The sequence below is a fragment of the Pyrus communis genome, chromosome 2 (assembly GCF_963583255.1).
Source record: "Pyrus communis chromosome 2, drPyrComm1.1, whole genome shotgun sequence".
Taxonomy (NCBI): domain Eukaryota; kingdom Viridiplantae; phylum Streptophyta; class Magnoliopsida; order Rosales; family Rosaceae; genus Pyrus; species Pyrus communis.
Window position 1 is genome coordinate 14979560 of NC_084804.1, and position 23382 is coordinate 15002941.

Below are 23382 nucleotides of genomic sequence, written 5' to 3' on the forward strand. Positions count from 1 at the left end.
GATATGGGGAAGAAGAGGAACAAACAAAAATGAAGTACAAAAACAAAATGGAGGTTTATTGGACCACAAGCAATTATAAACAACCAAAAATGGCAGTTACAGAGGACTACAAGCAAAATAATAATGGTGATGATAGGTACTTGAATATGAATTATTAATCAAACCGATAAGGAGTTATTATTGACATTTCAAAATAATCATCTTACACTCTTCTGGCTGTCTGGGCCCAAAAATATGCACGATGACCGTTTTGGAGATATAACTTGAACAAAACCCGTCGCGAAAAGCATGCTAAAGACAAATTTAGTCTCACTACGACACTGAGTCTCACCACATAGATATGGATATTATTGACACATTAGAGTAGATGATACACACTCTTGATAAGGTGGGAAAATCCAGCCTTGGTTTTGTATACACTACAAAATTTAATAAGAAATTATACTAATGGCTCTCTCTGTGGATCCAGTCTGTTGGAGGACAAGAAAATTGTGGTTTGGTGATGGCAATGTGTATATCAAGTGTCTCACAAAAAATAGAGTTATTGTTGCATTACTATTGGGCCTATACATGATTGGAATATGTTGCTTAGAACAAGCTGAACTTCTCCAGATGCGTGCTCACTCCTCACAAGATCTACCAACAACGGAAATAACCGAGAAATGTGCCGCCTAAACGAAACCTTTTCCAAACTGTTCAATACCTGCAACGCCGACACGGCTAAGTCACTCCTGGTGGCCAATTCTTCTTTCTTTGCTGTACCCAAGGGAAGAATCCAGTGCAAAACTGGCTCATCAGCTGGCCTCTGCTCAGCAGAATGAAGCTCCGTACAGTTTAGGTAGATCTGAAATATACTTTCACACACTCCAACGAGTTGGGTTTCTATGTTCATCTCCCCGGACAGAGAAGGATTTTCCACGAGGGCGTTTTGGAGGAAGCTTAAGTAGTTCTTGTAAGAGTCGTTCTCGAAATGAACCAAAGGCGGAGCAGTGAGTTCCAGGACAGAGCACACTTTTTGCAGCTTCTTGTGCAGAATTGTCTCTGAGTTCAGTTGGTGAGCATGGGATGCAATGAGGGAAAATATTTCAAGAAGGATTGAAATGTTTCCGACTGAGAACGATCCAAGGTGGAGTTTGCACAAATCAGTAGCCACCTGAAGAGAAAATAAACGAGAAAAGAATTAAAATTCCACAACTTTGACTAAGATAGTTCACAAGCATAGCTCTTAAGTTTTACACTGCATTTTGAACGTGATCACGAGAACATAAGTAGCAGAAATTTTTAAGCACTGACACGACAGACATCGACATAGGAGCAATTAAGCAAACATGAATTATTCCTGAATGCATGCAAAGGATGAAAGGGCAAGAAGAAAACCTGTAGGAGAAGTAGCTGCATGGCAATATGACTCTTCATTCTTGAAACCAAATATGATGCTGTTTGCAGATTATCATCCTCAAGATCATCATTTGTAAACCCGTGATCAGATGACAAATCTATATCGCTATAAGATCTAGAAAGACCAGGAACATTGATGTCATCCATGGTTCTCAACACCTTCATAAATCCAGGCACGGAAGATGTGGCTGCTTCTTTTAAAGCCAGAAAGATCTCTCTCCATTCATCTTCTGAAAGCTTGTCACCAACTTCACCAGCCAAACGCACTAACCCTGCGACCCCAGTGCTAGCAGTACCCTGAACAGGACTTCGGATGAGTCCTGTCAGAATGGATACCACACCTGGTAGTTGCAGCCTTACTGTATCGAAAAAACTGACAAATAGATCTATGAGACAGTCTGCTGCAACTGCAGAAGTTTCAGAATCCCATGTGCTTCCTTCAGGACGCGGAGATGCTGAAACTGGCGAAGATTGGTCATTTTTCGTATATGTGTCTCTCTTATCGCTGACACAGCTAAATATAGCGTAAACAACAGAATTGAAAATTGCAGTCCAAAAGGAGTGTGAGAAGAGATGACCATGATCCTTTAGAATGTTAAAAAGAACTTCCAAAGAACCCTTCCTGATTGCTGATCTAGGATCTGATGTTAGCTTTGACAAACCTGTGACAACAACAGAATATTTATGTGAAAGAAAAGGACGGAACAATTTGAACTTGAAAAGAATGAAGAGCAACACGAATCTTTCTCCAAAGATATTAAAAAGACTAGTATAATGGAAAGAATCCAATATAGAGGGCTTGAACAGGGAGAGCTTGCAAAAGATTTTAGGGTTAAAATCTTACCAAGCAACAGAATAAGAGAAATAAAACCTACTACCCAAAATTGGATGTTCATATCTATAAACTCTTGCTTTTAATGCTTGGGGCCTAGTTGTAGATTAAGTGGCAAAGCATTGTTTGTGTGGTACATGTCACAATACAGAAAGCTAAGAAGTTGTAGCACTTTCTCGGAAGCTAGAATTATTGTCAAGTTACCTGTTAGCAATGGAACCCAAAAGGATGCATGTTCATCTTTCTCATTAAAAGTCACTCCATTTGAAGCATCCTCATTTGCTGTTGGAAGGGATGAAACATCAAGCTCACTCCTCTTGTTGTAAACAAGCCCTCCTTCAGCAAGTTTGACAGCACAAAACCGGAGAAATGCTATAGCGTTGAGGCTAACATCACTATTGAATCTGCTATTCGTGAAGGTTAAGAGGCATCTAACACAATCAGTAAAAGTCAATGTCTCTGTCTCTGTTATATAAGGGAAATATTCTCTGACGATTTTTTCCACAGTCTCAAAGGCCAACAAGACAATATTTTTCCTCTCATCAGCTGCCGCTGCTGTAAAAACCTGATGAAAGAGCAGCATGACGTGAGACACAAGGCATTATTACTGTCATTTCGCAAATAACTAGATAAAATTTTTAAAGCTGTGGATAACACATCCAAGCCTGCTTTGAGATCATTATTGCCTGAATTTATCATACGAAACTTCACAGTGGCAATAGCTCAATTTGGGTCACAAATCTTAAAAAATTTAACTGATCTTACACTAGGAAACTATAGTTTAGTGTTTGTTGGGAATTTCCTTTTCCCCTAAATAGCCCACCTTCAGCAAACACTAATAATAAATGTGACACTAAAGCATGCAATTTGTAACACAATAGCATACCAGAAAAACACTTTTCCAGCCAGATTTCACATGATTGACACGGCTGAGAACCATTTGTGAAATGCAACGAACAATTAATTCCCTAATTTCTGTAGAGTTGCTTTTTTGCATAACAATCACAAATGGTCTCAAAAATTCATTCTGGAAGTTGTAATTTGCCAGCTCCTCGCGCTCTAAGAATTTCATAGCAAGCTGACGTAATGAATCCATCACAAATATTGCAACTGAGAGGTTCTCCGACAAGCCAACTGATACAAAGAAGTCTGAGAGAACATTCCATATGCGAGACCACACTAATCTGATGCGGTTCATATTGTAGTGCCTGCAAAGAAAGATACTTATTTTGTGATCACAAAATCCATCCCAACTTCTCTTTTGTTCAGATGAAGTTGCATGACTGATTATCAAGAAAAATTTATCATCACTGCCAAGAGAAAGACAAAAAACAAGGAATGTATCTGCAAGAAAAGCACAGAAGAAGTACTAGAGAGTTTTGAATTTGAGAAAAAGATCGCAAAAGACTTCATGCACTAGCATGCCATTTGGGAGCTTGAAAATTTTAAGTTTTCATGCGCAATCTTACAATAAAATATAAATTCTGCTGTCATTGTGCTCACGCAACAGAACCTAATAGGGTGGAGAAAAGATGCTTACGCTATTTCAACTATTTTTGTGAGGCTGAATACGCGAGGGTCTGTTGGAGATTGCAACTCTGCCATGGAAACTTTGCTCAAGGCCTTCACAAAAGCCACTATAGCTTCACTGTTTAATCTTTGGCTATGAGCAAATACATGATTCAACTCAAAATTCCCAATCTGATCCAGCAAATTCAAGTTTGAAATGAAGTTATTAATTTGTTCTGGAGTTACCAGTCCAGAAGTGTTCACCCCGACACTAGTACTGTCATATGAACCCCCACGAACAACAGCCATCACAGCTGGATTCTGTATAGTTCCTTTTTTCTTCAGAGAAGAAAGTCCAGTAGACTTTGGTGTTTTCTCCTCTGATTCAACATTTGATCTAGTCAAAAAGGATGCATCAGTAGGTGCACCTTCTCCTAACAGTTGCAGATGCTCTATTCGAGAAAGACACGTTAATATGTGTTCCCATGCTTCCTGAAGATAATTACCATCTTCAATGGCAATTGATATTATTGCCTGTAAACAGTAAATGTATAGGTAAAACTGATATAAAAGGACATTGCACATATACTTCCTGAGAGCATACACATGTAAGATCCAAAGAATGCAAGCAATAAAATTTCAGTGCTATAATCTACCAACAGTAAACCTGAGCCCTAAACGGTATCGTTCGTCATATGAAAAGGGTCAAGAAATTGTAATCCAAATTGGTCCTATTTGTTCTACCATTATAATATATGTGGGGTATATTATTACATGTGAAAGTCCAGATACTTGCGTAACATGTTCTTCCACTGAACAACCATATTCTGCGTTGATTTAGGCAATAAATGTTCCCTTTGATTAAGATATACTGAATATTCACTTACCTTCACAGCGTCAACATTTTTTTGCCTCATATCTGCAGCATTATGTAGATAAGTAAACTTTGCTACTGAAGTGACAAATGCATCTCTCTGGGTCTGCATTCCCATCAAAGCAGTAACATGAACAGCATGCCGGAAACCTTGTAAGCATTGAGAAGTAGCAAGCCTGTCATCACTTTGGTCAAGAGTCACACTAAATGCAGCCAACATAGGACCCCAGCAGACCTCCACCATAAACCTTAATATTGCCACATCTGTCACAGCATGATAGACAGACCTGCAGCACCAAGCAAACATGAATTCCCAAATGTTGCCAGACTCCGAATAGGCAGAAGGCAAGCAATCAAATTCCTCATTGATCAGATTAAATGATCTTAACTCCCAAATCAGCTCATACCAACTCGACGATGCCTTAGACCTAATTCGGGTTATTACTTTACTTATTTTTTGTTATAAATGAAAGATGTTAATAGGATGTGACTACATAAACATTGGCTTTCAACCTACTGCAACCATCTTCCCCTGTCTGACTTGGAACTGGTTGATTAAATGCATGAGATAAAGTATGATCAAGAAAAGTTCAGTTTTTCCCAAACAATGCTCAACCAACCATATCATTGTATGCTACCAAAACAGTATCTGCTTAATGTAAATATTTGGCAGTAGAAGAAACAACAAAGGAAGGTGTGATTGTCATTTCTACATAGTAAACGAAGTGTCATGAAATATTCAAAAGGAATATTATACTCATTAAACCATGGCCACACTAACCCAGTTTTCAACGCTCCATCCATCAGTGTAGTCATTGGTAAAATATCTTACAAACAAGATAACGATATTCGATTCTATTTTGTATATTTTCTTAGCTTACTCTGATTTTCCTGACTTTGCTTTAAATTGCTCTTGGATGTGCTTTATAAGAAGCCCATTTGCACCCAATGCTTTTTCTTCAGTCTGCTTCCCAGTTACCAGATTCAGGATACCATCCAGGCCCAATAATTTATTAAAGCTGTTTTCCTCCTTGCTCTGTGGTACAGAAGAATCGGCGCTCATCTTAATTTCATTTTTGACAATTTGATCATAAAGGACACCAAGATACTCCTCAGGTAGATCCTTTCCATCATCTATTCCTCGGTTGTTCCGGATAAAGTCAGCCTTGGTCATCTGGATAACCAGTGAACACAGATGTTAGCAGACAGAAGATAGATTTTGATAAGCACTAAAATGCTAATCGATGCGTATGAAAAATGAGATACAACAAGAGATTTTAATGAATTATATCTACACACTTCAAAAATAGTTAAAACTCTACAGAAGAAAATGCTAATTCCCTAAATTACCCCTTCCTCCAAAATAAAACAACAATGGAGAAAAGAAAATATTGACATAAAATTAAAAAATAAGTATAAAATGAGATTAACAATGTTCCCAAAAGGATTTCAGCTCCTGTGATGAGAACATCTAAGCATAACTTCAGAAGGCAACATTCCTATATTTACACGAAACACATCTTGGAAAAATCAAAAATATAATCTGAATGTTCCCAAATATAACCCAAATAAAGATTGATAAAAGACACAGAAGTTAAAAGCTCACCCAAATGATTACTGCAAATTATCAACAGAAAAAGAAAAAGGGCTCAAAACTCATTGCTGTTTGATATAAAACAAAAGGAACATGTTAAGCGAGCAAACCTTATCTTTCACCGTGTTATTATGGGCATCTGTATTGAGTAGTATCACAGAGTATGCAAGCACATATGCAGTATCTGCACTTGTAAAAGAATTTGGACTGCATTTACAATAACGCTCAGCAAACTTCTCCATGATGCGGTCAATTTTCTGTGCTTCTCCAGGTAACCTGAAGCCCCTCAGGAAAAACCTTATTGCTTCACCGAAATCCATCCCTTTGAAATTAAAGGAATCCACATAAGCATGCATAACTTTTAGTGGAAATTCTTCCCTTTCACCTAAATAATCACCAATCATGGTTTCATTTAGGCCAGCAGTGTTGTTCCTCAGGAAAGAAGCCACATCTTCTGGGGAACTACCAACTTTTTTGGTGCTTATCAGAAACTCAATGCCCTTGTTAGGCTTCCTATTAAACAGAGCGACACCTTTCTGTATTAAAAACAATAAAAATGTTATTAAGGAAACAGCCATGTTTAGCCAGAGACATATCAAGTGATGGGACAAACATGAAATTCATACTGCATTCCTAATGATTGTATACTCTATTTCGCTATACAAACAAAGCAGAGCTCAACCTGGAGTTCAAGCTTATAAGCTCGACGTTGCTCAAGAGTTGCAGCATCTGAAACTTCAGGATTTCCTTCTGGATGTACTTCGTTATCAAAAGCAGCTCCTTCTTCACCATTTGGGGTCAAACTTTCTGTTTTCTCAGCTGAAGTGTCACTCTCATTGGTCTTTGGTAGATAGGAGCCTCCCAGACTCAGCTGTCGGTCCATCCAAGATCCCATTGAATTGATGATGCTAACCAAGCACTTTACTGACTCATGCCGGAACGTGATGTCTTGGACTGGAGACAATGTTGTTGTTGAACCAGTGGGAGGTCCTAGAGCAGTTTTCAGAAGGCCATTGACAATCCTGCAAATATCTGATGGAATTATAAGGGTTTTAATACATGTTACAAAAGCACAATGCTTACAGAGGAATGACAATGAAAAATATTGTATATGCTGTGTTTGGTGTGACTATATCTGTCTGTGTGTGTCAGAAGGAGAGTGAGGGAGGTACCACAATATAAGTACTAAGCTCTGCTATATGAAATATAAATAGTCCCAGAACAGAAAGACTCCCTTGAAGCTTGATTTTTTGGAAAAATCGCTGACATTGTCTTAAGTCAAAAGAACGTACTCCCATTTTCAAGATCTTTCATGTAACAGAAGAATCTAGAGTCTAATTCAAAATAAGAAAGCGCTCAAGATCAGCTCTATAAATGGTTAGCTAAGAATGTCCCTAATATACTAAACAAGCCCTCAATGTGTCATGCTTTGCACAGGAAACTTAAGACTAAAGGGAAATAAATTATTAAAGTTCATAGATAATAATTAAATTTATCACATGGTTTTCATCCTAATTTTGTTACAGTAATCAGGAAACTTCCAAGTTGTAGTCCAGAATACTAGCTCAGAAACAAAAGTGCCCTAAATATGCAAGCTTAAACTAGAAGATAAATATTTTTATCTGCTAGGTAGAATTCAACTACCTCCAAAGTTCAAGATTTTTACTCAGATATGGTTAAACTACGTACGACTGAAACATGCTACCTATCACAAAACAGAAAATAATGGATGCCCAAAGAAATCATGTTCTTATTGCATTAGAGGCACAAAATGTAAAAATAAAAAATAAAAAAATAACAGACAAGTGCGGTACCTTTCAAAGATGTTTGGGGCATCCACATCACAGTCAAAGTTGACAAAAATGTCAATGATTATCTGCGAATCCTGAGAGATCTTCTCCAATAAATTGAGGACTGTCATTTTTTGCAAGAAACTAGGCTGGAGGACATTCTCAAGCACGCGTAGGACAAGCATGGGAAAAAATATACCAATTTCTGCTTTCAACCCTGATCTGAATTTCGACAACAAGCTGGTAAAAATAGAGCACTGAAGCTGGAAAATGGCCATGACTGACAATGCACTGTTTTTTAACAGTGATAAGCAGAGGAACTGCTTGATCGCATTGAGAAACCTGTGCCAAGCAAATGTAAACTATTGGCTTTCTCATAAATGATTCATGAAAAGAGTGTACTTAACAATATGTTCTGCCAGAAACATCACAACAAGAAAAAGACTGTATATCAGACTTAAAGTCCTTAAGAACACGAAACGCCACTTAAAGTAGCATTCACCTTAAGCACCTGCATTGTGTACCACTATTATATAAACTATAAAGTCTTAAACATTGTTTAGTCGCTAATTTAAACTGCCCTCACATCTCCAGATAACTACTTTGCTAGGATTTCAAAGTAAAAGTAACACTACTTTTTAGTTTGGATTTTTTGGAGTGTTCCCTCCCGCGCCCCCCCCCCCCCCTCCTCGTCGTCCCCCCGCCCAAAAGATTACCAAAGCAAATGTAACACTAAATATGTGATTATAAGCACTTAGCAAGTATGATTAGCATACGATCACTTGCCTCTCATTGTTGCGCCAGATTGCACCCCCATTGTCCATGACCACCTTCAAAAGCTCCAAGGACAATACTTTACCCCTCAAGAGAATTTGATCATCAGAGTGCTCCTGTGATGAGTATTTCATGGACAACTTACACAGATTCTTAAACAAAAGATACCCATCATCCCTAATCTTACTAAAACCGTCACCGGATTCAACTCCATCACTATTCGACTCCCCATCGGCATTGCCGTTTTGTAATTTGAGAACCGGGAAGGCAACCGTTTTTATACCATCTGGACCGCCATAGCTCGCATCCATAATCTCATTGACGAAATTCTGGCAGAAAAAAATAGAGCTCCCTTCGTTCAAATTCTTATCAGTGAATTCCAACAATTCGTTCACCGTAACCCTAGAAATGCTGACATTCACCGAATCCTCCTCCACTCTGGTGAAAACAATCACCATAATCTGAGCCAAAACAGACTTGGCGCAGATCTGATTGGTCCCATTCACTCCACCAAGGTACACATTGTAACAGGTCCTCACAATATTCACCAAACAATCGCCCCGGATGAAAACCCGCGGCGATCTCACGGCGGCGAGCAAGACCCGAAGCACGCCGAGCTCGATCGGCTCCTCGCTGATCGCCGCACACTTACACACCGACTCGACGAGCTTGAAAAGCAAAAGCTTGGGATCCGAAGTGTCGATCTCGCCGTGGATGATGCCGAGGGAGAAGAGCTTGTAGACGCAGTCGATGGCGGGCTCGACGACCTTGGGGTAAGCTGAATCTAAGGCGAGGAGGACGGGGCCGAGGGCGAACTCGGCGTCGGAAAGAGAGATTCCGGATATGGGTGACTTTGGATCGATAATGGAGGAGTCGGTGACGGAATCGAGCTTGTTGAGGGCGGATTTGCAGGCGGAGACCAAATGGGAGTGCTTGCGCCAGGCGGCGTTCTTGATGATTTTGTCGAGGGAGGGGCCGAGGAGGCGGCCTGCGCGGGAAGGGCCGCCTAGGGTTTGGGAGGCGGACATTGATTTGGGAATTGGATTGTCAGCGAATTATGCATTCGAAATCGATCGGATCTCTCTCCTTCTCTCTTCGTTTCATCTGGGTTTTTTTTGGAGTGAGAAATTTTAGAGAGAGGAAGTATTTATAGTCTGAGAGATGACTTTGTCATCAGACCAACTGTTGGTTTATTGGTTGTTTTCTGAGGAAGAAGTGAAGGGCTGAGCCGACAATTGCGTAATCGGAAAATTCTTCGGACCATGCCACCTACGTTGTCTGTATTTGTGTTCTGTGTTTACAACTAAAATCCACATTACGTCAATGGATTATGGCTAATAATATTTTCCATTTCTCCTAATTTTTTTTTATTTTTTTTTTACTAGTTTTTAAATACAAACAATTCTTTCGTATAATGAAATAAGATAAGACTCGTTTGAATGTACTTTTAAAAAAAAAACTCTTCTAGAGAAAATATTTTTTTGTTCTAAAATCACTTAAATTGTTTCCTAAAATAAACAAGCACTTTAAGTGTTTTTCCAGTATTTACTTGCATTTTTACTAAGGATTGGTTCCAAAAACATTTTCACCAAAAACGTTTTCAATTATTTTAAAAACATATCTAAAAAAGCACTTAGTCATACTGAATTTATTATTTAAGCAAGTCTAACTTGTTATGATCAGTTTGTATGACGATATATCCAGTTCGATTCCTTCACCCTTCAATATTGTTTGTATTAGAGGAAAGAAAAAGCAGAAATATCTTACTTACAAGTGAAAATAAATACTAATATACAATAATATGGATAAAATATATATATATATGTTTTAGCTAATGTAGTTACACTCACATTTATATGCGACAATGCTATTAAACATACTTTCTAACTTTTAAATTTGGCTTTCATGTCATTCTAAAACCAAACCTATCAAGTTTGCGTGTGAAAACCGAACAGAAAAATTTGGAAATTTTTTATTTCAGTAATTTCGATTAAGTTTTGATATTCGGTTTAGAAAATGTTAACCCTAGTTCAAATAGGGGCCAGTTACCATCAAGTACAGTCGATTTAACTATTAATTGTTGAAAATGCTGATGGGTAGTGAATGCCTACAGTTCCTTGGTAGAGTTTTGAACGCCCATGAAAAGTGAAATTGAATTTGGAAATGCATGGAGGTTGTATTGTCAAAGAAAGTGCTGTAAACTTTAATATGCAATTAATGCATCAGTTTGGAGTTGCTCTATAAATAGAGCACTCCGTATGCTTTCAATACAGAGAAAAACATACAAAAAACATAAAGAAAGAAAGAAAGATCAATAACATTATCTATTCCTCCCATTTTTATTTGTCGTTCACTTGAGTTATTATTACAGTGCGATATTTTACATTTGTCTCGCTCCTATCATTAGTAAAGATTTTTTCTTTAACTTTTACATATTTATAACACGAATAACAGTTGTTTTGTTTTGTTCAACTATCTTTTTGTATTGGTAAACTCAACCATCTTTGTCGCCAATTACACAAATATTTGAATAAATAATTAGAGAAATGTTGTGCGATGGAAGTCTAAGACCGTCAATTTGAAAGCCAATGCTGACACGTCACCAAGCACAAAATTTACTGGTCTCAGACTGTTAAAAGTATTTTCATGAAAAGAATTCACCGTTATTGTAGTGTTGTCTTAATTTTTTATTAAAATTGAGATTTACATAATATTAAAATTAAGATGTAATTACATTTTTTATTTCTATTTGAATTTTTTAAGATATGTAAATATGGATTCTACTTCAATTTTTTCTTTGTCTTATCCAACCATGAATGAATGTTTTATACATGTTTCAAATAGTTAAGATTGTTAGGCTGATGGTTGTCGTTTCATAAGATTTTTATTATTTTTACTCCAAGGGATATTATTATTTTCAACTACACTAAAAGCTGAAATAATACTGCTTAAACGTCCAATTAATTAGTTTAATTGTGATTTGAGAGTAAAACCTATCAAAACCGGACAACATCCACCCCTGATTTTGAACAATAAATAATTATATAAAAAAATGTATTGACTAAGACAACACTACTTATATAAATTGTGCTTGTTTTTTCCTAAAGAAAGTTCTATTGTATTGACTGAGGAATAAAAATATTTTGGCTTGCCTGCCATGCCGTTGAATGCCTGAATGTTGACAGTCAGAAACTTGTAATCCTTTTGAACTTTTTGCATATCATCTTGTAAACTACAATTGCTAAAAGATATTGGTAGCTTTTAAGGGAAGAGATATATATATATATAAAAATTAGTTGTGGAATTCATATCATATCGAATTTTAACGATTCGAACCGTTTATTTTTCAAGTTAGACCTTATAGATTATCCTTACAAAATATTAGCCAAGTCGGAAATACTTTAAGACATCTAATTGGGTTCAAAAAAATTAAAGAATATTTTATTATATAAGAAACAATAAAATTTTATCATGATAATTAAATAGGCAAATGGTTTCGGATTGAATTGAATTTTTGCAAGAATGATCTATGAATCGAGATTGACAAAATAGATTGTTCGGATAGTTAAAGTTCGATGTGAAGTAGGCCCAACTCCTAATCCCTATTTTGCGAAAAAAATGGAAATTCCTTTTCATAAAGGGCATATATATATATATATATATATATATATATGTGCTGATTTGGTCTCTGCACCTTCTCAATCTTGTGCTGCTATTGTTCTGCTGCTACCATATCCCCTCAAGAAAAACATGATGTGTTTTTGAGTTTCATGGCTGCTGCTTCTTTTTCTTCATGGCCACACTCGATTTAGACCTCTCTAGTGTCTGGTAGAGAAATGATAGGTAAAGGAATGTGGTTCAACAGAAGGATCTAAAATTAAGATGTAATTACATTTTTTTTTTTCATTTATGAGAGATGTAAAATTAAGTTAGGGTAATAACATTCACATACTTATTTTTACTTCTCACACTCCTCTTCATTAATGGCAGAGCTAGGAATTTTTCACCTAGTGGGCTAGCTTAAAGATTTAAATCTTTATAAACAAATAAACATGATACTACATTTTCTACCGTATCAGCTAGCTTAGGAAAAAAAAACTTCACAAGGTGAGCCAAGAACTTTTCGTTATTAAACAAATACATGTTAAAATTCAAACAAATCCAAACTTGAAACATATATGTACAAGAAGCAATGAAAAAAAGGATGTAAGAAAAATAGATGGTTTGTAAACTATATTATAAAATTTTATATAATTAAACTGAGAGAATTAGAATTAATGACTAAATATATAGTGGGTTACATTCAAAAATTAATGAAAATTACATGTAAAATTTTATTTTACACCAAAAGGTACTTGGGCTATAGCCAATGGCAGCCCTTAACATGGCTCCTTGCTCTTCATTTCTAGTCATCAAATTGAAGGAAATAAAGAAGATCAATGAATAAAATTAAATTTGGGGTGGGGATAAAAAAATGGTTTGTGAATAGTGCTACTCTTAAGTTATACTTCATTGAATAAAATGTAAATTTGGAAACCCCTTTAATTTTCTCTCTTTGGCTGACATGATTTCACCTCTAAAAGATGTAAAAAAGATGCAAATTAATTTTTATTGCATTTTAAGGCCAAGATAAGTATTTTACACTTGGTTCGCTCGAGTGCTTTCCCACTAATAAAATATATAATATGCTAATTCTAAGATATTTTGCGTCTCTTATTAAAAATACTTTTTTTAACTCAAGGTGCCAAGATAATGGTTAACTTGTCCTACCTAAATCGATCTCAACAGGGAATTCACTGTCGCATGCAGCATCTGTATAGGGATTGGAACTCAAAAAACTTGTCTTCTAAAGCAGGTTTTGGCTCCAGATTCCAACACTGCATGCAGCCAATGATATATACATAATATATAGTTGTTGGATATTGCTGTAGGACATTCGAAGGTCGACGAGATTTTCTGGAGAAAATTCTGATGGCAAAGATTTCAGTTGATATCCCACCCAGCACAGATAACTAAGAGAATTGGGAAGAGAAACGTTTAGCTCCCAGTAATTGCCAAAGCTAGAATTATCAACATTGAGCAATCTTAGATTATACATCTTTTTGAAGTCTGCACAATTCAATGGTCCAATCTCAGACATGTTGAATAATATACCTTCAACGGCTGCAGTACCCTGACAATCAGAGAAAAGTATAAACGTGAATACAATTTGAGACACATTTTTACATCTATTTTACAGGGTTCAATTCGTAATGTATTTTAAGGATCCAAATCGACTATAATTTAGTACATTATTCATAAATCAACTACAATTAAGTACTCTCAACTGAAGGTGTCTTACAATACACAGGACAAGAGTTGGGATGTAGATGAACTAATTGCACAGTGTATTCAAGAAGAAACTTGGCAAAGGCAAGAAAAAGGGAAAGATGCTGAGACTGTGAATTTTGTGCAATGAGGAAGATGGAAGAAATCATACAATGCTCGAAATAATTCAGGTAAGAACTGCAAGAACTCTAGGAATTCTGATAAGATTGGTATGTCTGCTAAAATATTTGAATCTTCCAAATGGTCTAACAATCTTAAACCTAAGCTTAAAAATGTAGCTAAACTTAAGTGTTTTTTTTTTTTTGCAAAACTCGAGGTCATTTAAGAAAAGATTGTGAACGATTTAAGGACTACCTAAAAGCTAATGGGAAGGAATAAGTTAATGTATGCTTAATTGAGGTTCCATTTAACTCTTGATGATTTGATACCAGTTGCATAGTTCACATAACTAACTCATTGCATGGTTTTGAAAAACAAAAGGAATGCGGTTTCAACTGTTTTAATGTTTTTGTGGGGGAAAGGACAAAAGTTGCAGTTGAGGTTGTTGGAAAAGTAAAATTGAAATTGTCTTCTAGTTTTGTTTTGGAATTAAATGATGTACTTTATGTATCAAATATGAGAAGAAATTTGATTTCAGTCTCTAAACTTGTGAAAAATGGTTTTTCCTTTTTGGGTGATGATGAGTTTTTGAAATTTTTCCAAAAGAACTACTTTGATTCTATTTTAGGAACTGCAACCTTGGTTGAAAATATGTGGCAATTAGAGTGCACTATGGTTTTTAATGAACCTCATGTTTTGAACACAAGCACTAAAAAGAATGAACATTGACACTTCTTACATTCTTTGGCACAAGAGATTAGGTCACACATCAAAAGAAAGAATCACTAAATTGTCAAAAGCAAACTTGATTCCCTCACTTGATTTTGAAACTGCAACTGAATGTGTGGATTGTTTCAAATGAAAGATAACTAATTTTCAAAATTATGAAGCTAAAAGAAGTAAAGATTTACTTGAGATTGTTCATATTGATGCTTGTGGTCCTTTCCCAACTAAAACGATTTATGGAAACAGTTACTTTGTTAATTTCATTGATGATTTTCAAGATTTGGTTATACCTTTTCAATGAGTGAAAGGTCAGTTGTTCTTAAATGTTTCATAATCTTTAAGACTGAGGTAGAAAAACCGTTAAACAAATCCATTAAGATTGTTAGATCGGATAGGGGTAAAGAATATTTTGGCAGGTACACATAGTATGGACAATAGAAGGGTCATTTTGCTCTCTACCTTGAAGAACAAGAAATGGTGGCGAAATACACAAGTGTTGGTACACCACAACAAAATGGAGTATCAAAAAGAAGAAACATGACATTAATTGGCATGGTGAGAAGCATGATGCCAAGGTCTAAGTTGCCAAGTTTCTTATGGGGTAAGGCTTTAAAGACTGCTAACTACATACTAAACCGAGTCCCTAGCAAATCAGTATCAACCACTTCCTTTGAAATCTAGTATGGTAAAATGCCAAGTTTTGGTCACTTCCACATTTGGAGATGTAAAACAGAGGCTAGGTTCTATAATCCAGAGGAAAGGAAACTAGATCCTAAGATTGAGTCATGTAATTTCATAGGTTACTCAAAGAAATCAAGGGGATATAAGTTCTATTGTGCACAGGCTCACACAAGAATCAAGGAAACCCATAATGCAAGGTTTTTTGAAGATCAAGATGTCTCGGATTATACCCTTGAGAACTTTATATTTGAAGAACTTGAACAACCATCAATTAAATTATCTTCAAGTGAACATTGCCTAGTTTTGATGTACTCGCAAGCCAAGGATCAACACATTGAGTATGATCACGATGAAGAAACTGATCGAGTGATGGAGCAACCAGAAGTAATTGAAATAAGGCATGAATCGAGTCAACAAACTACTGAACAGGTTAATAATGCTCAGCAAGTTACATATCAAATTAACAATGTTCAAATTCAACCTGAAATAAGAAGGTCCACAAGAATAAGAAAACCTACAATTACAAGTGATTTCTTTTGTTATCCTTAAGAAATTGACTATAATATTGGAGACATTGATGATCTGACAACTTATTCACAGGCCATGAAGAGTTCACATTCAATTTTGTGGAACAATGCAATGAAGGAGGAGCTGGAATCAATGTACAAGAATCAGTTTTGGTCGTTAATGGAGCCAAGATTTAATATAAAGCTTATAGGGTGCAAATGGGTGTATAAAATTAAAAGGGATACACATGGACAAATTGAAAGGTATAAAGCTCGGTTGGTTGCTAAAGGGTTCACTCGGAGTTAAGGTATTGACTATAATGATACCTTCTCACCCGTGTTTTCCAAAGATTCACTACGACTCATTATGGCAATAACTGCACACTCTGATCTCGAGTTACATCAAATGGATGTAAAAACAGTTTTCCTCAATGGTGATCTTCAAGAAGATATTTACATGGTACAACCCCCTGGATTTATTGAAAGGGGGAAGAAGATTATGGTCTGTAAATTAAAGAAGTCAATTTATGGTCTCAAGCAAGCTTCCAGACAATGGTACTTAAAGTTTGACCAAGTGGTTACATCTAATGGTTTTGTTGAGAATAAACTTGATGATTGCATCTACCTCAAGTTCAATGGGACAAAGTTTAACATACTAGTCCTTTATGTTGATGATATACTACTTGCCAGTTCCTACATTCAGTTATCAGAAGAGACAAAGACATTGTTTAGTGCACATTTGGAAATGAAAGACCATGGTGAATCACATTTTGTCTTGGGAATTAAGATTGCTAGAGACAGAAATGGAAAATTGTTGGGATTGTCACAGAGAGGTTACTTTGAGATGATTCTGACCAAGTTCAACATGGAAAAATGTAATGGTTGTCATGTGCCAATAAACAAAGGGGATCATCTCTCAAAAGAACAATGTCCTATAACCGATTTTGAAGTCAAGAAGATGTCTGAAAAGCCATATGCATCACTAATTGGAAGCTTAATGTATGCAAATGTTTGTACAAGGCCTGACTTAGCATACATAGTTGGGATTTTGGGCAGATTTCAATCTAATCCAGGGGAACGTCACTGGAGTGCTGCCAAGAAAGTTCTAAGGTATCTGCAACAAACCAAAAGGCCATATGTTTGTGTATGGCAGAGAAGAAGAACTTGAATTGAAAGGGTACACTGATTTTGATTTAGTAGGTGATTTAGATGATAGAAAATCAACTGGTGGCTATATTTTTCTGTTTGGTGGAGGTACAGTGTCTTGGAAAAATGCCAAGCAAACTATCATTGCAACTTCTACTATGGAGGCAGAATTCGTGGTATGTTTTGAAGGAATGAAGCAGGCAATTTGGCTAAAGAATTTTGTGGTAGAATTAAAGATTGTGAGATCAATACAGAAACCTTTGAAGATGTATTGTAACAATAATTCTACGGTTTTCTTTGCAAAGAATAACAAGAGAACTTCTGTCTGAGGCTAATGGATGTTAAATTTCTGAAAGTAAGAGAAAAGGTCAAGCAAGGAACCATTGATGTACAACATGTAAGTACAAGTCTGATGGTTGCTGATCCTTTGACTAAAGCACTGCCAGTTGGATTATTTAAACTGCAAGTTTCAAATGGGGATACTTGAAAATTTTGATTAGTGGGAGTAATTTTTAGTTGGAGATTTGAAGATAGCTGCTCTAATGCTGCTATTATTATGATTCAAAGTGAAGCTAAGTTATAAATTATTTAGTTTCTTTTCAGCTAGTTTTATTGTTAGCTAGATTTTTTTTTTTTTTTTTTTTATTAAGAAGTTCAATCTTTCCAAAAACATTGTGATTGATTGTTCTTAGAGATAAATTATTGAAACTTAATTCAGTTTGATATTCTGAGGATCAGTTTGTGATTTGACTCGAGTAATTGGTTGAATTAAAGTTATATTATTCATTATTTTTAATGAATTTCGGTTTTGATAGTTATACTATCTGTGTTGAACTTATTTTGTTAAGATAAGTTGGAAAATACTGGGAGTAGACAATCTAAGGTCTACTTGTATCAGTTTGGTCATAATGTTATAAGTGCAAATTGAACGTATGTGATCTGTAGTTAGCATTTACATAAATTGATAGCTTTTGGTCATGTGTTTTGAAATGCACGGGTAGATTGTTTATGATGAAACTCAAAAGACTTAGCGATCACCCTATTGTAAACTTGATAGAACTAATTTACTTTTTTCATACTTGCTCAAGTGGAACAATGTTAGAATATGAGCATGAGTATGAATTTGTGGATTAAGTTATTTGATTCAAGTTTGGATATGAAGTCTTATTGATAATGGATTTGTAATCCATGTTATGCTGAAACACTATGTTGGTTATCTATGTGGATTTTAATAAGGGAATCCTTATAGAACTTGGCTAGGATTATGTTGCATATATAGTAGCCTCTGCTCTCACAGTTTATATGCTCTATTTTTTTACTAAGGCCTATTATTATTTAAGAGCAATCTGATTACTGAAGAGGGGAGAAGGTGCACTGCTACTTTGCTGCAGAAATTGAACATGGCTGCTTCCTCAAATTCATCTGCAGGTAAGTCTTTCCTTTTATGTTGAAGGGTTTATGAACATGGATTTGTATTTGAAGTACTGTGATTCATATTGCATGTTTCTAGTGATATGTTTATGTTAACAAAAACTACATAAGATTGTTAAGGTGACGATGGAACTCTAGTTTTTTTTTTTTATCATTGTTTTCCAAAACTGCGTGTTTTTCAATTTGGTTTTCATAAATTTGCTTTTTTACAGATTTATTAAATTCGTTTTTATTATTTAAATTCACAAATTCGACTTTTCTAAACTTTGTTTTCAAATAATTAATTAAGATGTGTTTTTCACATAAATTGTTTTAAAATAATCCATGTGGGAACGACCTTGCATGAGCATTCTTACTACAACTACTTTGTACTTTTACAGGTATTAAGTGTTTTTATTTCTATTTTTGTAAGTGGTAAAAATTATATCAAAGACCTAAAAAGTGTCCCCGAATTCTAACTCAATATATAGATAATATATAAATAGGGCGTGATATCCACACACCCCTTTTTACCTCTCTCACATTTTTTTCGACCGTCGGATCAGATGAATTAAACAAGATCAACGGATAAAAATTAACAAAGGGTGTGTGAGAAGTAAAAAGGGGTGTGTGGATAACACACCCCTATATACATATGCACAACAAACTTTAATCAGACATTACATTTGTAGCCATCTTTCTTTTTATAACAAATGAATATTTCCTTGTTATCATTTCACAGAGAGTCCACAACTTTTCTTTTTTAAGAAAGTGAATGATTATGGATCTTACCGTATTATTTTTCAGTACAAAATAGACATTATGGCTCTTACCGTATTATTTTTTAAGAAAGTGAATGATCAAGACAGTGGACAACCCACTTCATTTTCCAGGCTCTTCAATGCATTTGTTCGTGGACAATTTCCCTACCCATTTCTTGCAGCAGAATATTCATTTCTATGAGCATGCTTTCTGAAATTGATATGAGGCTAATCAGTTGAGAACTCTAATTCCCACTGCACGAAAACCACAAGCATCTGAACATTCTTTTTACAATATACAGAGTCTCCTTTATGAAAACACGCTATATCAAGAAACATCTCTTTCTCGCTTTCTTCAAACCCACTGTAACTTAGTTTCAACTCTTTCTGGATATTTTTCCTTGAAAGTTCTTTCAACGTGATCCATTCATCTAAACAATTGTCTTAGCTCTCACAGCAAAGGATGAGGAACCCAAATTTTTAAGAGCTAATGGAATGCCTTTATATAATATGTTATAGAAGTGTTAAACGTGAAAGCAGGGTGTTTAGTTCCAAGTTCCTTCATCAATGATTTAGGGAATAAATAGGTTGTTTTAAAATGAATTAATATTTAGAAGTTAAATTAGGGTTTGTGTTTCATGTTGGGGCCTATGGGTTGTGGAATAAATTTCAAGTTTTGACGTACTACAAAAATGGGATGGAACAATTTCTGGTTCAAGTGTCCAATGCATAAATTGGTGAAATTTTTTTCGTAATGTGCATGTGGTGTGCATATGGTGTGCATGACTATATCCTAATATGAGAAGCGGGAATGTTCACTTGTATGATGCACGTATGTTGTGCCTCAGAATTTAGCGAGTATGACCACAACCTAGTTGGCCTTGGCGAAAAACCAAATTAAGAAAAAGCTTAGAGGACATCAAGGGTCATGCGTGTCCATGAAATAACGACAACGAGTATCACATTTTCCACGTGCATGGTTAAGCGATGGTTGATATACGTAACAAGACTTTTCAAACTGCCACTGTAACCTTATATATGAAACAATTATGTTTTAATTGTATCCACTATACCAATAGGTTGCCGTTAAAGTTTCTTATTAATGCGAAAAGCAACTCGTTGCTCGATCTCTAGTTCTATGCATATCATGTACGTACTATACATATGATGCGCATATAATGTATATGGGGGTTACGTCACAAGTGATGAAGTCATTTTTCTGATTAAAAAAACAAAGAAAAAGCTGTGAGCTTTGGGTTTTTGGGTTGGCTCAGATCTGTGAGCCTATTATGTGCATGTCGTGTACATATAGTGAGCATATCTTGGAAAATTCATCCAACAAAACACCAATTTTTAGTAAACACCATCACAACATTCAAACAAGGTAGGGAATCCCAAAATATAGAAGAAGGAGAAATTGATTAAATTTTGTTTTGCTATTACTTCATACAACCTCTGGGTTTATCCTCCCTTTCCCCAAATATGAAAAAGCTCACTTATTTAATCCCACTAATCTGCAAATATTGGAAGGAAAAAAGCAAACAACAAATGGGTTTTCTTATTCTTGGTAAACAACAATGGGTTTTCTTGTTTTGGTGGCGTTAATCCTCATGCCCAAGATGTTCGTGGAGAAAGAGAGAGACAAAGCTTTGTTCCTAGCAAACACCGTATGTGGACTAGCAGTTAATGACTGGGTTTTGGTCCCACCCTCGATGCGAGCCCAATGGTGGTGGTCTCGAGCCTCGATTGATTGCCGTGTTGCCGAAAAATGACCGGAAAACTTGCGGCATGCTTGAGTTTCAATCCCAATGATTGGGAATTAGATTCTTGACAAGCTTAGGTATCTTGGACTCGTGAGGATGAGATAAAATTGGTGGTGGCTTCATTTTGGAGAGTGTTTGTCGGGACAGCTCTGCACCGTGTGTGCATAGTGAGAACAGGAGAGAGAATACTTGAGGGAGAAAGTGAGAGAAGAGGGAGGGAGAAAGAAGGTAGAGAGATAGAAATAAGAAAATGAGAGGAAATAATCCATTTATATACGAGGGCAATTAAGTCATTTTAAGTTGTAGAAAAAAAATCATATTTTTGTCCGATTGTTGTGTATGGTGTGCGTGTCACATCCCAGCCCGGGCCCCCACCACATTCCGGGCTCGACTCCACCGTAGCACGATATTGTCCGCTTTGGACCCCGACTACGCCCTCACTGTTTTGTTTTTAGGAACTCACACGAGAACTTCCCAGTGGGTCACTAATCCTAGGAATGCTCTTGTCCGAACTCGCTTAACTTCGAAGTTCTGATGGAACCCGAAGCCAGTGAGCTCCCAAAAGGCCTCATGCTAGGTAAAGATGAAAATATACATATAAGCTTTACATGATCCACTCTCCTGAGCGATGTGGGATGTTACAGTGCGCGTACCATATGCATATTCGAAAAATTCTATTTGTATTCCAAGATTAAGAAAATGTCATATTTTTTTCTATTTCCCAAAAAAAAAAACATTCCTAAAGAAAGTTCTATTGAGTAAGAAAATAATATTTTGGTTGCCGACCATCAGGGCCGTCTCTGAGATTTTGGGGGGCCCGTGCAAAATTTGTAAAAGGGGTCTTCCGTAAGATAGTTTTAAGTTTTAAAAAAGTATAACAATGTATTGATGCTAGAAAACATTCACTTAAATCAAAACAAAGCCGCTTAGTACTATGATCTAGTAGCATTCATCTTCACTTATATGTAAGAGGTCTTATATTCAATTTTCGCCAAAGGAGAATTTGAACCACATTATTGTTAGCTCATTGTGAGACTTAGCCCACTCCCCCACCCTCTTAGCGTAGATAATATCGTTTGTTAAACAAAAAAAATAAAATCAAACTTTAGTACTCACTGATTGCATGTTTACAAATGTCCTTAATGATAAGTAAAAAGAGCTACAAAAATAACCTTCACTAAATAATCAAAAAGCCGTTTTATCTTAAACAGCCAAATATGAAAAGAAAAAAAAAAAATCAGACCTCTAACTTTAAAGTTCACTTGACTATATAACGTTGTTATATTATACAATTAAGAAACTGTTGCTTTTCAAGGTGTTATTATTGACACTCAAAAAATCTCATTGTACTCCAAGTTTTTATGTTTAGAAAGAAAAAAAAAATTACTCTTATAAGAAGTGCACAATGCAGTTTAAAGTGCTAACAAAAACAATTTTATAAATATATAACATTATTACATGATGTCAGATGACAAAAATTTAGGAGCTCCTTCAAATTTGAAGCTATGTGCAACTGCACCTTTCACTTTCCCTCAATGGCTTCTGCAATCCATGCTGTTGAATTTTTTAGTGTTTACTGTCAGAAAGTTACCGGGTAATTTCATGCCCTTGGAACTTTGTGCATATCATCTTCTTGTAGTCAACGACAGTTGCTAAATATATATACACGCGCGTGCGTTCGTGCGTATGGTCTGTTTACTATCACGCGCGTGCGTGCGTGTGTATGGTCTGTTTACTGTCCACTGGGTAATTTCATGCGTGTGTGTGTGTATGGTCTGTTTACTGTCTACCGGGTAATTTCATGTCTTTGGAACTTTGTGCATATCATCTTGTGGTCAACGACAGTTGCTATACATACATATATATATATATGTATATGTATATGTATATATGACTAAATCAGACCATATACGTGTGTGTATACAAATTTCCTTAATGATGAATACAAAGAGCTACAAACATAATCTTCATTGAATAATCAAAAGCAGTTTTATCTTAAACAGCCAAACATGCCAAAAAAAAAAAAAAAATCAGACCTCTAACTTTAAATTTCACTTGACTATATAACGTTGTTATATTATAAAATTAAGAAACTGTTGTTTTTTAAGGTGTTATTATTAACACTCGAAAAATCTCTTGTACTCCAAGTTTTTATATTTAGAAAAAAAGAAAAAAAAATACTCTTATAAGA

General features: G+C 35.7%; 1 protein-coding gene across 2 annotated transcripts; it reads right to left on the reverse strand.

Annotated features, from left to right (window-relative positions):
• Positions 1-327: 327 nt before the first annotated feature.
• LOC137725148 (brefeldin A-inhibited guanine nucleotide-exchange protein 1-like) lies at positions 328-10054 on the reverse strand. 2 transcript variants are annotated; one of them, XM_068463738.1, is made up of 11 exons: positions 8784-10054; positions 8022-8339; positions 6890-7229; positions 6318-6743; positions 5495-5787; positions 4627-4900; positions 3771-4273; positions 3117-3438; positions 2435-2795; positions 1378-2060; positions 328-1153 (listed from the first exon to the last, which is right to left on the reverse strand). In XM_068463738.1, exons 1-11 carry the CDS (start codon positions 9797-9799, stop codon positions 542-544), a joined length of 5148 nt encoding a protein of 1715 aa, XP_068319839.1. In that variant the 5' UTR covers positions 9800-10054; the 3' UTR covers positions 328-541. The 2 variants fall into 2 exon arrangements, with proteins under 2 accessions (XP_068319839.1, XP_068319840.1); XM_068463739.1 differs by lacking the exon at positions 8784-10054 and having other exon boundaries at positions 6890-7239; positions 8022-8196.
• Between the last annotated feature and the right edge of the window lie 13328 nt (positions 10055-23382).

Excerpts from the sequence above, each read along its gene's own strand:
- LOC137725148 (XM_068463738.1), bottom strand. The coding sequence starts at position 9,799 with ATGTCCGCCTCCCAAACCCTAGGCGGCCCTTCCCGCGCAGGCCGCCTC. Across the intron at positions 4,274-4,626 it reads AAAATGTTGACGCTGTGAAG|GCAATAATATCAATTGCCAT; the intron begins GTAAGTGAATAT and ends TACTGTTTACAG. Across the intron at positions 2,796-3,116 it reads GCTGGAAAAGTGTTTTTCTG|GTTTTTACAGCAGCGGCAGC; the intron begins GTATGCTATTGT and ends CTCTTTCATCAG.